General features: G+C 41.9%; 1 protein-coding gene across 2 annotated transcripts in view; it reads right to left on the bottom strand.

The window, feature by feature from the left end:
• grm3 (glutamate receptor, metabotropic 3) overlaps window positions 1-14,981 on the bottom strand; it is a 48,493-nt gene that overhangs the window by 23,838 nt on the left and 9,674 nt on the right. For both annotated transcript variants that reach the window (XM_050073129.1, XM_050073130.1), the window contains 3 exons: window positions 11,355-11,414; window positions 4,868-5,422; window positions 2,060-2,203 (listed from right to left, as the gene is read on the bottom strand). In XM_050073129.1, the coding sequence (XP_049929086.1) occupies window positions 2,060-2,203; window positions 4,868-5,185 (462 nt within the window). In that variant the 5' untranslated portion in view covers window positions 5,186-5,422; window positions 11,355-11,414. The remainder of the gene's footprint in view (window positions 1-2,059; window positions 2,204-4,867; window positions 5,423-11,354; window positions 11,415-14,981) is intronic.

Below are 14,981 nucleotides of genomic sequence, written 5' to 3'. Positions count from 1 at the left end.
GCATCACGCTCTACAGTCTACAACCAAGTATTAAATCTCTGATCAAAAACGATTGGCACATTGACAAAAACTTGGAAATATGACCCACAAAAATAATTGGAATTAGTATTTTTTTATCAAAGGAAAAATTAGAATGTATTAAGACGATTGCTTCTGATGGAAATTGCTTCATGCATAATGTGATTATTTGAAGATAAAAGACAATGCAGCAAGTGTAAGCTTATAGGCACATGGAGAAACACAAAACAGCGCACACACGCACGCACGCACACATGCAGACAGGAGTTCAATAAATCACTGACTCATGCATTAGTGATGGACATCATCTGGGGTCTACTGATGTCCATATAATATTCCCTTTTACTGTTGATTGGAGTTTGGTCCTGTTCTCTTCATTACAATTTTAGTCACAGACACCAACACAAACAGCGGAAATATAATCGCTACACATTCTCACGCCCACAAAGACATGTAAGCATACACACTCCAACATGCACACACACGCAAATAAACAGAAAATACACAGCCATTCTGTTTTTCGCCTCAGTTTAATCCTTTTAGAGCGCATCACTCTGCGCTTTTCTATATTTCATTCATAGCTCGGTTGATGAGCTATTTTGACAACATGTCAGAATCTCATTAGACTAATAATGTACAAGATTAGAAAACACACTTGTATATATACACTGGTGTGCACAAGAGCAGGTCGACACATACACAGACACTTGCACTGACGTAGAAACACACACACACACGCATACACACGAGGATGGCTGCTTATAGTACTTCGGGCAGGTTTTATGGTTTTAAGATGGCAGTTGACTTAAATGTCAGGGAAGGTCACGCTGCAAAATGTAACCGCATTGCTCCATTACCTGCCACTGAACAATGACTACAGCTAGCTAAGAGGCCTGTCTGTAGGGACATGGAGAGTTTACTCTGTTAGTGAAAGCTGCTCCCTTCCTGTGAGTGAGAGAGGGAGAGAGAGAGAGGGAAGGGAGATGTACTGTAGGAATGGGTTGAATATGAGAGACGAGTAGAAAAAAAAATGAAAGGGAAGGAGGAAAAAATTGGTGCAGTGGAGGGCTGCTGTGTGTTTTCTGCTTGGAATGCAAGTCACACACACACACACAGACACACGGAGACACATACACACACGTGTGCGAACGGAGGGGAGGAATGATGCCCGCTATGTAAATGCCCTCAAAACATTGGAGTTTAGTTGTGCATGGTTGAACACAAAATAATTCCCTATTACTTCATTTACAAGCAACAGACAGACTGGCCAAGTAGGAAGAGGCATGAAGGAGTAGCTGGATTAGCTTCACTGGCAAGAGATCAGAAAGCAGAGCACAGTTCGGGTCTCGTAAACAGTGCTGCCCTCGGAATAGACAGGTAAAAACAACAGCAACGGCAACAAAGGGCAACAGGGATGAGCTGGGAGAAAACAAGGGATAATTATGTGTGATGAAGGACAAGAGACAGAGCAGATGTGTTAACAATGGCTGCCCCAGGAAGGAGGAGGAGGAGAAGAAGGGGGCTGAGGTCAGCATACACTGAGCTCTCCCCAAATAGCCGCGAGGGATGCCTCTGAATGCATATAAAGAAGGAGAAAAAAGAGAAGTAGGCAGTGATGAGAAGGAGGAGAGCAAAGATTTAAGGGACAGGGAAAAAAAGAGACATACATAAAACTGGAGAGGGAGAGAAAAAGAGAGGGTGAGAAGACAGAGAGACAGTTGCAGAGATTAGGGATTTAAGGACTGATAGGAGGATGCTTTTGTGCAGTCACAGAGGAGTAAGGAAGAAGGAGGTTTTATGCTAAACTATGCAAATTACCCTGCTCTGTGACAAGAGCTACAACAGCCAGGGAGATACACAAGAACACACCAATGGAAAAGTTGATTCTAAGAAAGAAGTACACACACACATGCAGCCACACAGGCATGGACTTGCACTGCCACATCTCTGGAAGTCAGCATCTGCACACTTGAGTGAGTAAAAGAGGAGAAGAAGCCATGGAGGAAGTTAAAGTTAGATAATGTGTTTGCATGTGCGTTACCTGTATGGAGACGCTGCTGAAGGATCCACCTATGACTCCAGCGATTGCAAGCGGGCTGTCGTCCTGCAGAGCGTAAGATCCGTCTGGACAGATGAACTCTGTGTCGTCCACCTTGGTGAGGGAGGCTCTTACAAACTCCAGAGCCTAGGAAGCACACCCACATGGATATTACAAATCAAATGCTGTGCAACATACGGGGCACCATATGCTCTATATAATCTATTTATTCTTAATCAGCCTGACACACTTTGCATTACGCTTTTCATATGATATGCAATATAAATAAAGATTGACTGATACTTTTCTGTGATGTGATATCTCTATCTTTGTGAAGGGACTATAAAAGCTGATTGCTTTACACTAGGGGATCTTAAATGCTTTCAGAACATGGTCCAAAATTGCAACTGAACTCCCCCGAGACCGAAACACATAACATATTGCTGGTTTGTGGACAAACAGGCAATGAACTGGCAACCCACTTAGGAAAACCAAACGTCAGGAATCCAGGGTTTATGCAATCAGTCAAAGAGCTCATTGTAAAAGATCACTGAATGCATCATCCCCAAATAGCTCTGCAATAAGATACAATATATTTTTTGAAGATAACAATCCCTGAGGGGAAAGTGCTTTATTTATTTTTTTATATCCGGCTCATTTCCCTCATCGCAAATAGCTTCAATCTCTATTTCTCATCAAGGATTTGCTGTTATCATTCGAGGCAAGATCCTTTACCCGTCGTGGATAAAATAGAATTTCGAGGTACATTTACTTTACCTGAATATTACCTTTTAATGAGACCTTATATCATTTTTTTTTACTCCATTTAAAATGGAAACATTGCACATTTTACTTCTGACACCACAACTTACTTTGCAGAGCAACTATTTTAATACAGCATGTAGCAAAAGTTCAAGTCGCCCAGCAGCACAGGAGAACAGACAGCTAATTAAACAAACTGTTTCTGAGCTGCGCTGTATCTAAAAAGTTGTATCAGCATTCGCAGGTAAATGCAGATATAACTCAGGTCTCTGCAACACAAAAGTAGGAGACTGTCTTAGAGGATACAGTAAATGCTCTAACTGAGCCATTATCTCAGTCTGATGTGTTCTTTTGTTGAGGATTTCATTACTTTTACTACTGTCATACACATACAGAAATCACCACATATTAGTTAGAGTTATATTATTATAAGTATTTAAACAACTGTGAGAACATTTGGAAATACAGTTCAAAGGCAACAAAACTAGCTATCAAAGTGGCTTCTTGTATATTGGTAAACTACTAATGATATATCTTAATTTTTTTGGTAAACAGCATCTTGTGCACTTGAAAGCTTAAAGAATACTTCACCTGCAAAATGAACATTTTTTAACTATCTGGGACCAGTTGCACAAAACACCTTAAGTTTTCTCCTTCAGTATGACACTTAAGGCTTAATTTCTCCTTAGCTGAGGGACTTACACAGTTGCACAGAATCCCTTAAAAGGTTTCCATTGTTAAGGAAAAACTGCATTGAAAGAGATTATACATTATATATTATTATATCATATTATATATATTACATTATTATATTTCTCAATTATGGTATCAATAAAGGTGTATCTTATCTTATACAATGGTAAAAGTTTCCATGGAGATTGTTTGTTTGCACGGACTCATGCTTGTGATGTCTGTTACCGTCTCACAAAGTTGGCTTCTACTTAGATAGTGAAAAAATGGCAGAAGAAAAGATGAAAAGAAAACCACATTTGTCAGAGGAGGAAGAGATTAAACTTCTGGAGGAGTATAATCATAGAAAGCAAAATCTACAAAGTAAATTTGATCCCCAAATACCAAAAAACGATTATAGGAGGAAGCAACGAAAACTTATTTAGTCAGATCTATAGTTTCAAATCAAAAGCATATCCACTGGGTTATCCTGGTCATAGAACACTTTTCTTAGGGTGTGTTAGTTTTTTTCATTAATCACCATAAACTCTATCATGTTGGAGTTAAGATAGACTCAGAGGTACCTTAAGTTTTTTTAACCATGCCTTGGTTGCTAAGGTCTTTTGTGCAACAGTCTAGGGATTCCTTAAGTATAAAACTAAGACAAATAGAAAACCATGAATACTTAAGAGAACATTTTAAGGGAACCTGAAGGAGAAGACTTAAGGGTGTTGTGTGCAACTGGTTTTATTATGATAAAACCTTAAACTCTTAACTTAAGGTGTTTTTTGCAACCAGCCCCAGTTACTCACAGTGTGTTACCTTGAATCTGTAAAGAAAACTTTTTTCTCGCATGCCTCCATGGTGAAGGTAGAATTCAAAAAAGGCAAACATGCTTCATGACTTTAAGTCACTGGGGTCCATATTTAACAACTGCAAAACTATAACTAAAACTATATCAAAACATCCAATCACAAACACTCATTCAACTTCTACAGAGAAATCTAAGTCTTATACATCTATACCTACGCTTATTACTTACCAAAAACTTGGCCATGCATGTATTGAGTACTGAGCATGCGACTGGAAAAACGTGACTTTGATTATACTGGACAAGTTCTGTGAGAGTTTGTAATTGCATGTTTGTTGGTGAGTAACTCATATACAATTGATCGTTTTGCAGGGGAAGTACTCCTTTAAGTGATTTTGATAAACATATATAAGATAACACCCTGTGCACATATGAAATGCTGTAAGTTGATGGCAGGTGACATACCCTTAAGATAAAAGTATGCCCTCAACAGTGTGTATTTAAATACAGTTTGGAATCTCCCTTTGAGACACATGGAGAGTTTAAGTACAGTGACCATGCTGACCCACCTGCTCCAGTGCATAGGTATCTCTGGAGCAGGTGTCCAGGATGTGGACCCCGAGGGACACCCCAGGCAACAAAGTGCTGTCCTTATTGATTCTGTCAATGGCAAACAGCATGGCCTCCAGCCTCTGGATCCCTCTGTCCTCGTTCACACGCCCACACTCCTCCATCCCAGCACCTTTCTCGTGCACCGGGAACAGACCACCGAGCACCAGATCTCCCTCGATGCGGATCTCCCGGCGGGACTGAGGCGGGTCTCCGACAGAGAGCAAGACGCCTCGAAACATCATGACGAAGATTAGAGCGGGAATGCTGGCCACCATGTTGGGCTCAAGGAGGGCAAGGATTGTCAAAATGTGAGGAGAGGCTTGACAGAGAGTGAGGCAGAGGGAGGTGGGGGGCTGAGGGTGGAGGTTAGGGGTGAGGGGTTAAGGGTGGTGCGCGGTGGGGTTGAGTCAAGCAGTGGCCGTGGATGCTTGGGTCGGTTTGTGGCCCATGAAACGGTCAGGGAGAGCTGAACTGGACCACACATGGAGGGGCACACCATCTGGACATCAGTCCTGTTGGGACGGAAAGAGGAGACATAACTCAAGTCAATCCATGTGCCACAGGACCAATCACAAAGCTGACAGGAGCTGCACAATGAAATACTTTTCTAAGTTACTCTAAAGTATAAAAACAGCAAAGCAGACCTTTAGTGAAGTTTGGGGACACTGTTAACAAGGGCTCAAAGACGTTTCCGCTTCACAGCCAAAGCCAGGCCATGACTAAAAGGGATATAGAATTGTTTGGAGATTGTACCACACTGTTCTCCAACCCCTCCTCCCTCCCTTACATCACCCAGTAAACTTTCTTCTTGTAAGTGTGTGTGTCTGTGTGTGTGTTTGCCCCTGGTTGTATCAGGATAAGCCAGCTTAGATGGCTGGTTGATACATGAGCCCAGCCTTCTCATGCCACAGATCAGAAAAGCTTCTCTAATCTGATCTCTGTTCCAACAATTCTCTGCTCGTCCATGAGTTTATACCCCTAAGTATATGTGTGTGTGTGGTGTGAGCGTGCGTGTGTGTATTATCAGATTTATTGCTCCCCTTCTCCTCTGCATAATTACAGTGTGAGGACTGAATGTATTTTACCATGAAAGAAGCTAACTGACAACAATGAGGCCCACAACAGCTGATGCTACTTATCACAGTTTACAACTCAATTAAAGCTATCACTGCATGTTTTGACTGTCTTCTTCACATCCTCCATGTTCACGTTATGCCTCAACTGTTTTAATAAACAATATGAAGCATGTGATCATATCTTTAAAGGGGCATTCCACATATTTTACATGTCAAAGTCAGTAAACGTATCCTGCACAGAGGTACTACAGTTGTATAATGTCCCTTTAGAATGGATTGCCGAGAAATTTAATAGACATTCATTGTCCCCAGCGGACAGTAACTCTGATACTCCCTCACATCTGTATTCTGCCACCACACATACTGTGGCATAGATAGTGTCAGCTTGTTGATATCACTTATTTTATACTATGAACGTCAGCTGATGATGTTTACTGTAAAATACTCTGGTTATTAAATACTCTGGTTATTATACTCTCTCTGAAACTCACACTTGGTTTCCACTGTTTATCTGCACAAAGTGACATCTTGTGATATTTCAGAAAGAGACTTCGGGTTAAGGAGGCAATAACAAACAGACTGGATCAAGTGAAAGGTAAAGGTAAAGAGACACTTCAGAAACTTCCAGTAACAATCGGAGCCACTCTGTGTCAAAAATATCCACTTTTAATGGACATACAGTGATGATGTTTGAGCTGCTGGCTCCCTCTATAGTAGAACAATTTTGAAAATTGTTGTTCACATCAGTCTCTTTGATCAATTTACACAAAGACATAGGGTCCAGGTTGAAAAATGCCAGAGTTATTCTTTAAAACACTAACATTCAGTGGCAAAAAAGCCACTGGAAAAAACCCGCTTGTACGGCTCAAACGCTGCTAGGAATGGCCATGATGTGCCACTAAAAACACTCAGGTTCCGCGCCACAAACATCACTGGAAACACTGTGAAGGGGCGCAAAAAAACCCAAAAACCCGACTATGTTGTTTGTTAGTTTCGAACAGTGGTCTGCAGCTTGGCAAGTGTCTTACATACGTAACACGTCATCCACCTCCTGATGGCAAAGTCAGCTTGTATATCAACTTTAGAAACATTAATATGCTATCCTGGAAATCCAGAGTTCTCGCCAGGGAGTCACTCTGGCAATCAGTAATGATGCTCATTACCTATGCCCATGAAACCAAGCTGCACCAATCACATCGGTGTATCTGATATAGGCGGGCCAGAGGTGAGCTAAACAGATGACGATAGCGCTGCGACGACGAAGTCCGGAATCAATCTGTAAAAATTGCAAGATGGCTACGGATGAACACCAGTTGTTTGAAACGGACTTGGCTTTTTCTCTAAAAGAGGAACAGGAGACGGCGCTCTAATCTTTCCTTTGCAAGAAGGACGTTTTTGCTATTTTGCCGACTGGATACGGCAAGAGTCTAATCTACCAGTTAGCTCCGCTGGTAGCGCTCTGGATACGTCACCCCATGTATTGTTCTGATTGATCGTCGTGTTATCCAATTGCGTGCAGTGATATTTTCAAATGCATGCTTGGTGCCGCCCCTCGAGTTGGGCCATTTTCATTACTCATAGCCAGATCCTAAATCTTTCTAGATTTGGGTCTGGATTTCCAGGCTATTAATATGCTACAGTACGTATGAAATGTTTAAATGTAACACATCCATGGTTTGGAGAAACAGGCAACGCGAACATTCTCTCTTGACAACTGGGCTGTCATATCAGCAAATGCTAGCAAATGCTAACACACTAAGATAGTTAACATTATACCTGATAAACATCAGCGTCAATGTATGCTCTCTGAGACCATGTTGGTAAGTTGACATTAGCATTTATCTCAAATCACCACTGTGCCTGAGTACAGCCTCACAGAGCTGCTAACATGGCTGCAGATTTTTAATCTTGTTTGCTAAGAATAAGGCAAAATACAGATTACATTTACACGTGTAAGAGATCCAGTTACAAAACCACGTCCAGATGGGGTCCGGCCGATCTGATAGCAATCTGATTGCAATGCGTTCCGCGTGCATTATACACCTTGCATTTTCCCCTCACTCAGATAAGATATCAAGATATATATTCCACGTTAATACCAAGTGGAAATGGGGTGTTAAAGTCAGTATATCTCAGCCCCTGCTGCATTGATTTTGACCTTTCTTTTCTTGCAAGTTCTACAACTTTATGCAAATATAGTACTGGCTGTCCAAAGATTCAAAGATTCAGCTCAAAGATATAATAAATAACCTGTTCTTTCTCCATTATCCCTCCCTCTCTTTCTTTCTGTCTGTCTTTATATCTTTTAAACTATTTACCTAATGCACAGTCAGTAAAAGCCCTGAGAAGAGAAATTACTTTCTTCTTTTAAATTCTGTCTCTCATGTCTCCCTTGCAGTCCCTCCAGTCCTCAGGAGAGATAAGACAGAAGCTGGAGGTTGACGTTTTGACTATGAAAATCAATCTAGACCAAGGAGCAAGCTTGTAGTGAAATTTCTGTTGATTGCTGGCATCTCTGGCCTAAACTCCAGTTTGTGTGTGTGTGTGTATGTGTGTGTGTGAAAGAGAGAAAGTGTATGCCTCCCCTCTTTGGTGGGCAGGTAGGAGGATGAAAGCCTCCCTTAGATGCAGGCAGCTCAGATTTTTCTGCAGGCGGCTGCCATACCTTTACCACTCTGCTCTGTAATATGACACACACGTACAGACAAACACACAAACCCAGACAAACACCCACCCCCACACGCACACACAGGCACACATGCACAAACACACACCTCTGCTTCTCTGAGGGGTTGACCTAAAAGCGGACTATTTCTATGTCTCAGCTTCCTTCCCTCTCAACCAACAGAGATCTAGATTATTGTGTTGAGGAAACATGGAGACACACAGAATGGTTATTACAGAGGGGGCTGGAGTGCCTCTACCCCATTTGAACCACAAGTAAAATTTGTACGCTGTACCCTGATACGGTCTTGTCACTCTTGTACCAGATGAGTTTTCTTTAAAAAGTTGTTTCCTGTCAAAATCCCACAGGAGACTACCTGACATGTATTTGATAAATATATAATTCAACTTAATGCCTGTTCTTTTTTGGAAAGGAAATTGATGGCATCTATGAAAGATTTATATCCATTCTCCAAGCTGTCACACATGCTAGTTGTGTGTGTGTGTGTGTGTGTGTGTCCGTAGTATGTGTGTTTGTGTACTGCAGGAAAAAAAGGCAGAACCCCTTTGAATGATTTCCAGTATTCCACTGAAATATCTGTTCCTGGAAATAAACTCTTCAAACAAACTTACATCATTATTAGAGACCACTTTTTAAACTAACACAAAGGGGAACTTTGTAATGAGCTCAGTTTTTGAGGACAACACTGCAACAAGGCTGCAGATGTGGCTGTGTTCTTGTTTTGATTGTGCGTGCAGTTGTGTACAAGTGCATACGCATGGATGTGTGTGCTGTGGCATATAAAATTGTATATTTATGGAGCTGAGGCTCCGACAACAGTTTCGCTCGACGCTTTACTTTGACGATATGCTTTAATGTAATTGGCGGCTCTTGAAGTCAATTTCCCAGAAATGTGCCAAATAATATCTCCCAGCATTTTTACACCCCTGTCACGGTGTCCACTGAAATTGAATGTTTGCTTCATTATAACCTCTTGGAAAGAGCCCAAACCCAGCTTCCTGTCTCAAGAGCAACCGTGCAAGAAAAGCACACACTGTAGTGCAGAAAGTATTTCATTTCTTGTGCCTTCTTTCTTTATTATCGAAAATATTGCCGGGCCGAGCAGGCTAACAAAGGACAGAGTATATTGCAGGCATTTTAAGGACCATAGTATTCTTGCATGTTTGTGCCCCTTTATTAGAAAGCAAGTTAAGTACTATCTATTAAAAGTATAATACAACTTACATCAGACTGATGAATGGATTTTTTTCTCTTTTCAAGCAGCCACTGGCTACAGATTATGTATGAAAATGTATGAAAATCAGACTTGAAACTTACTCATTATGTACAACACACCACAGTGAACATACATTTTCTGTTTTGTCAGAGAGATGACATTCAAAAAGGTGAGAAGAGGCTGAGGTTTGGCTTACAAACACCATCACGTTCACAGGTTGTGCAGTCTGGAAATCAAACCCAGAATCTGAAATTGGGATAGCCTCTTGAATTTAAAAGTTTCTGTTTGGCGGCCAACATTCAAACCTCAAATGTCAGCGCTTCCCACCTTGAAGACAACTAATGCTGCCATAGTTGTTGACAGCTTGCTACCTGGTCAACTCGATCTCATCCCCCTATTTGTCATATTTTGCTGCTTGGGCAGAAGCTCAGGATGTTACTAAAATAATGCCGGGGTTAGTCTGTTGCATTGTATTTTGAAGCAGAAGGGGTCAGTGGTTAGGTTTAGGCAACAAAACTGTTATGGTTAGGAAAAGATTGTTCTTGGTTCTTCGGCAGCAGTGGTTAGCATTGTTGCCTCACAGCAAGAGGGTTCCTGGTTTGAACCCGGGGTGGGCGGTCTGAACACTGTAGTGGGGGAGCCCTTCTGTGAGGAGTTTGCATGTTATCCCCATGACACTTTGGGTCTTCCCCTATACTCCGTCTTCCTCCCACAGTCCAAAGACATGCAGGTTAATTGATGACTCTGAATTGCCCGTAGGTGTGAATGTGAGTGTGAATGGTTGTCTGTCTCTATGTGTCAGCCCTGTGATAGTCTGGCGACCTGTCCAGGGTGTACCCTGCCTCTTGCCCAATGTCAACTGGGTTAGGTTCACTAAAAAACACCCTACTTTGCCATAACCAATGTTGTTGTTTGTTGTTCTCGAAACCACTCTCCTGGGTGGAAGTCCTGTGCTTCTTAGACCCATCCACCCACCTTGAGTGGTCTTTTATACTCTTCAGACTATGCTTGTTGCTCTGAGAGTCTGATAATGACACAAATGGGTTTACTTTGGAGTTGATGGAAAGCTTAGTGCGTCTCACATAGACTGAACGGTGCCCAAGTGATGTATTTGATACTCTTGAAGTGAGACCAGGCTGGCGTGGTGCTTATGGTCAACTTGTACTGCATGTTTTGGCCTGTTGCATTGTGGCCAGTGTCTGATTTATCTTCGGGTTTTGGTAGGGGGCTTTTATTACCTTTGGGCCAGCTGTCTCCCTGTTTCCAGTCTTTATGCTAAGCTAAGCTAACCAGCTGTTGGAGTCTTACATCAAATGGGCAGATATGAGCGTGGTGTTGATCTTGTCTCACTCCAGACATTCCATTCCTATAAAGAGTTATATGTTCATATTCTAAATGTAGTTAGGAAGAACACATTTACATGCATATTTATTACACATATGACTTATAGGCATTAAATGTCCTACCTGAATAAAGAAGGATAAGAGCAGATGGCAGCTGGCACATGGCAACATCACCACAGACACCTATTAAAGAGAGATGGGGGACACACATAAGGTGAGTACACAGCAGCCAGAAAACAACCTGACTGTCAATAAAAGACGAGGAGAGAGGATCAGATAGAGGAGGAGGCTGACTACCGACCCTTCTCCCTAGGAGCTATGATGCAGAGTAACATCTGACAGACAACCCCATTTCACCTCTGACCCTGTTCAAATCTAAAGTCAGTGAGTAGGCTGCGTACGCATCGCTGCACTCCTCTTTTGTTTCTCGTGTTTCATCCCCTGTTTCCTGCATCCTTCCTCTCCTCTCCCACCCTCTCCTCGCTGGTGCTTCACTCCACTCTCCCCATTTATTTCCACCTCCCTTACACCCTCCACAGCTCTCGCTCTCCCCCTAACAGGCAGGGCTGCTGTGGATGACACGTATCCAGCTGAGAGCAGCCATGCAGGGTCGATGGACCGCAGTACACTGAGAGGAGAGATAGCCCCACAACCCAGCCCTCTGTGCGCCTGTTGTTTCTTTTTTCCTCTTTGTGTGGCTGTGTGTGTGCTTGTTTATCTGTCTATAGTACACCCCACAGAACACACAGCTGCACCACTGACGTGAATCTCACATGTATGGGGAAACACTGTATGTGCATGTGGAGTGAATTCTTTTTTTCGAGAGGTGGGTATCAGAAGCTTTGTTATCACAGAACAACGAATCCCATATTAGACCTGCACACGATCAGAGGTTTATCAGTTAATTCATCTGCTTACTTTGTTTCGTTCTCCCTCTCTAATGCCAAATAAGTACAGTGCAACTCATTAGTGCCGAGGGAATGTGAATTGGAGTCACATGAATTGTGGGACAGCATGTGTGTACTCCTTTTTTAAATCTATGAAAAGCGTACTACTTTTATTTTGACCCTCACATAACAATTACGCGTGTGCAGGCATGGTGTCCCAGACTTCTGACAGTCTAACGGGTTCAATGGGCTGTGACCATTAATTATTTACGATGTATTTTTTAGGCGGGAGAGACTGATGATCCATAAATAGGACATAAAAGATATCACAAAACACAACAGCCAAATATCCACTGAGACATGATGCACATCCCTCAATCTTTTAAAAGCACAACAATTCAGTTTTGTCCATTCAGTGGAAACAGACTTCAGAAATTTTGGGTAAAATATCCGTGCAGGGTGACAGTGACTTAACTTGTGTTGAACTGCTTTTATCGCCAATTACTATTCAAAATCAATAATCAGATACTCCGATCTCAAATGACTATTGATGTTCCGTTCACACAGTCAGATAGAAACCAGCCCTTCCTGTATTGATTAATAATCAATTTCATGCATTAGGTTCAAAGGGTAAAGGCTGTATCATGTTAGAAACATAGAAATGGATTTCCTGAACCTTACAGACAGCTGAAATTAAAAAAGCCTTAACCGCACAAGTATTGATCTTTGCTTAACAGAAGAAGTGCAGCTCTGTGTTTTGTAGTTCACAATCCACAGGCTGTAATAGATAAAGAAATACATTTATGATGAAAATTGGATTAACCCGTACAAGAAGTAGTGTGCTTCAGGGGCACACACACTACTAAACTGTGCTCTCATGTGCAGTGGGTACTCCAAAGGGATTCTCCACTAAAAGAGCTTTTAACCTTTGAGCACCACAGTAAGTCTACAGTGGGAGTGCTCCGCATTGTGGACTATTTTACACATGCAGTGCATCTTACTACAATAAGACCTCCAAAAATGGTTTGGAACATGAGAGCTACTAATTAACTGCTCTAATTGACAGAAAATGAATCAATAATTGTGATTTAATTTCAATTTCATTATTCACTGAAGTTTCTATCAAGCAAAGATGCCAAGCTGCTGGTTCCAGCGCCTCAAACATCAGGATTTTCTGTTTTTCTCAGTTTTTATTATTAAAAATTAAACACGTTGGTTTTGGACCGTTGGTCGCACAAAATGAGCAATTTGAAGACGTCCTGTTGGGTCTGGGAAAATTGTTTTTCTGTCATTGTATCGACCACAATTGAAAAATAATTGAGAGATTAAAGGTATAATATGGAGGATTGTCAGTTACTGTTTGCAAATAGTGAAAGTAAAAGCCAACCAATCACTTTGTTTGGCGTTCCACCTTGCTATATTTGTTTTTTTGTGGTGCTGTGATTCTTGGATGCCAGCTGCTTTTGGTCTGACACCTAGTCGCTACCTTTTTACAAAGCCTCGGCCTCACCAACACATTCTCACTCTGACCTTGTCACATATTGACATTTGGTCATGGACTTTCCATATCAAGATACAACGTGTGTGTTGGTTGTTGACGTCCTGGGACACAGTGTCAAGTTCTGCCCCGTTCCATGCATTGTCGTCTTTCATAATACACTTCTGTTTTCACAGGAAATTTACCGTTTACATATTGTCTCTTTCAAAATAAACGAACTACAACAACATGAATTTAAGTTTTTTTCCCTTCAACAAACAAACGTACATGGTTGGCTTTATGTGACAAAAGCACACGGTTAAGTTTAGGAAAAAAAAAAACAGGGTTTGGCTTTCACCTTCTATCTCGGGTGAAAGTCGGTATTTGTTGGTGCCAACCACCACCCCTTCTGCCCACCCCACTTGGACTTTCATTACCTTATTTTTCTTCTTTCCCCCTGATGCCGCCAGGCGCCGTTAAACTATAAAGGCAACTGGCTGCGTGTCATGCTGATGTTAAAGGACGACTTTTTTTGTCAGTGTCTGACACCGCAAGTCACTGCTCAAGCGGCGGATTTTGACGACTTTGGAGTGAGACCGGGTTGGCCTCACCTGAGCACTGTGGGGGTCCAGGCTTATAAACGTCGTGAAAACAGAAAATAGGAAGAAAACGAGAAAATTACTGGCAGAGGGCAGAGTCTCTGCAGAATAATACACCATCATACACGCCTAATGGGTCGTAAGTGATGATTGAGAAGGATTACTTCTGTATGAGTCTGTTGTTTTTTAGTGAAATCCTGTGTGGTATATCTTTAATACAAAGTATTAAACCCCAGATGTATCTATTGTGGTTTTCCATTGAGTTTCAGTCAGCTGTCTCTGTCTTCATTGTCTCCACAGTGTATTTTGGTGGTCCGCAGCTCATCTGACATGGCCTGATTAAAGATGGCTGCTCAGCCTAAAAACAGACCAGGATTGGAAAATGTTTGAAGGCATTCATCAGATCCGCATTCCATCACTGTAGAGGACGGCGGGCCTGTCAGAAGGAGAATTACCTCTCTGTGGATGACATCTATCAACTTAACTGTCATGTAATGACCCTGGGAGTCATCATGGAGCATCAGTCAACCTCTTCATGGCACGACTGCTGCTGCATCCTGCTTAATTCATGTTCACACCCCAGCAGTCTGTCGTCATCGTGGTCGATACATGAGGTGCACAGAGCGTTACAATGGACAGGTGGAGAGTAATGGAGAGTATTGACCACAGTATAGCTCAGACAGTTCGAGGGATTAATATAATTGGTTTGGACAGAGACACAAGACTCTTAAGTAGAAATAATGTTGGTTGATTCAGGTTAGGTGGTGATGTGTAAAACCAATTACTG

The sequence above is a fragment of the Epinephelus moara genome, chromosome 20 (assembly GCF_006386435.1).
Source record: "Epinephelus moara isolate mb chromosome 20, YSFRI_EMoa_1.0, whole genome shotgun sequence".
Lineage (NCBI taxonomy): Eukaryota > Metazoa > Chordata > Actinopteri > Perciformes > Serranidae > Epinephelus > Epinephelus moara.
Note: the sequence above shows the minus strand (reverse complement) of the source record. Positions and strands in the feature narration are given on the sequence as shown.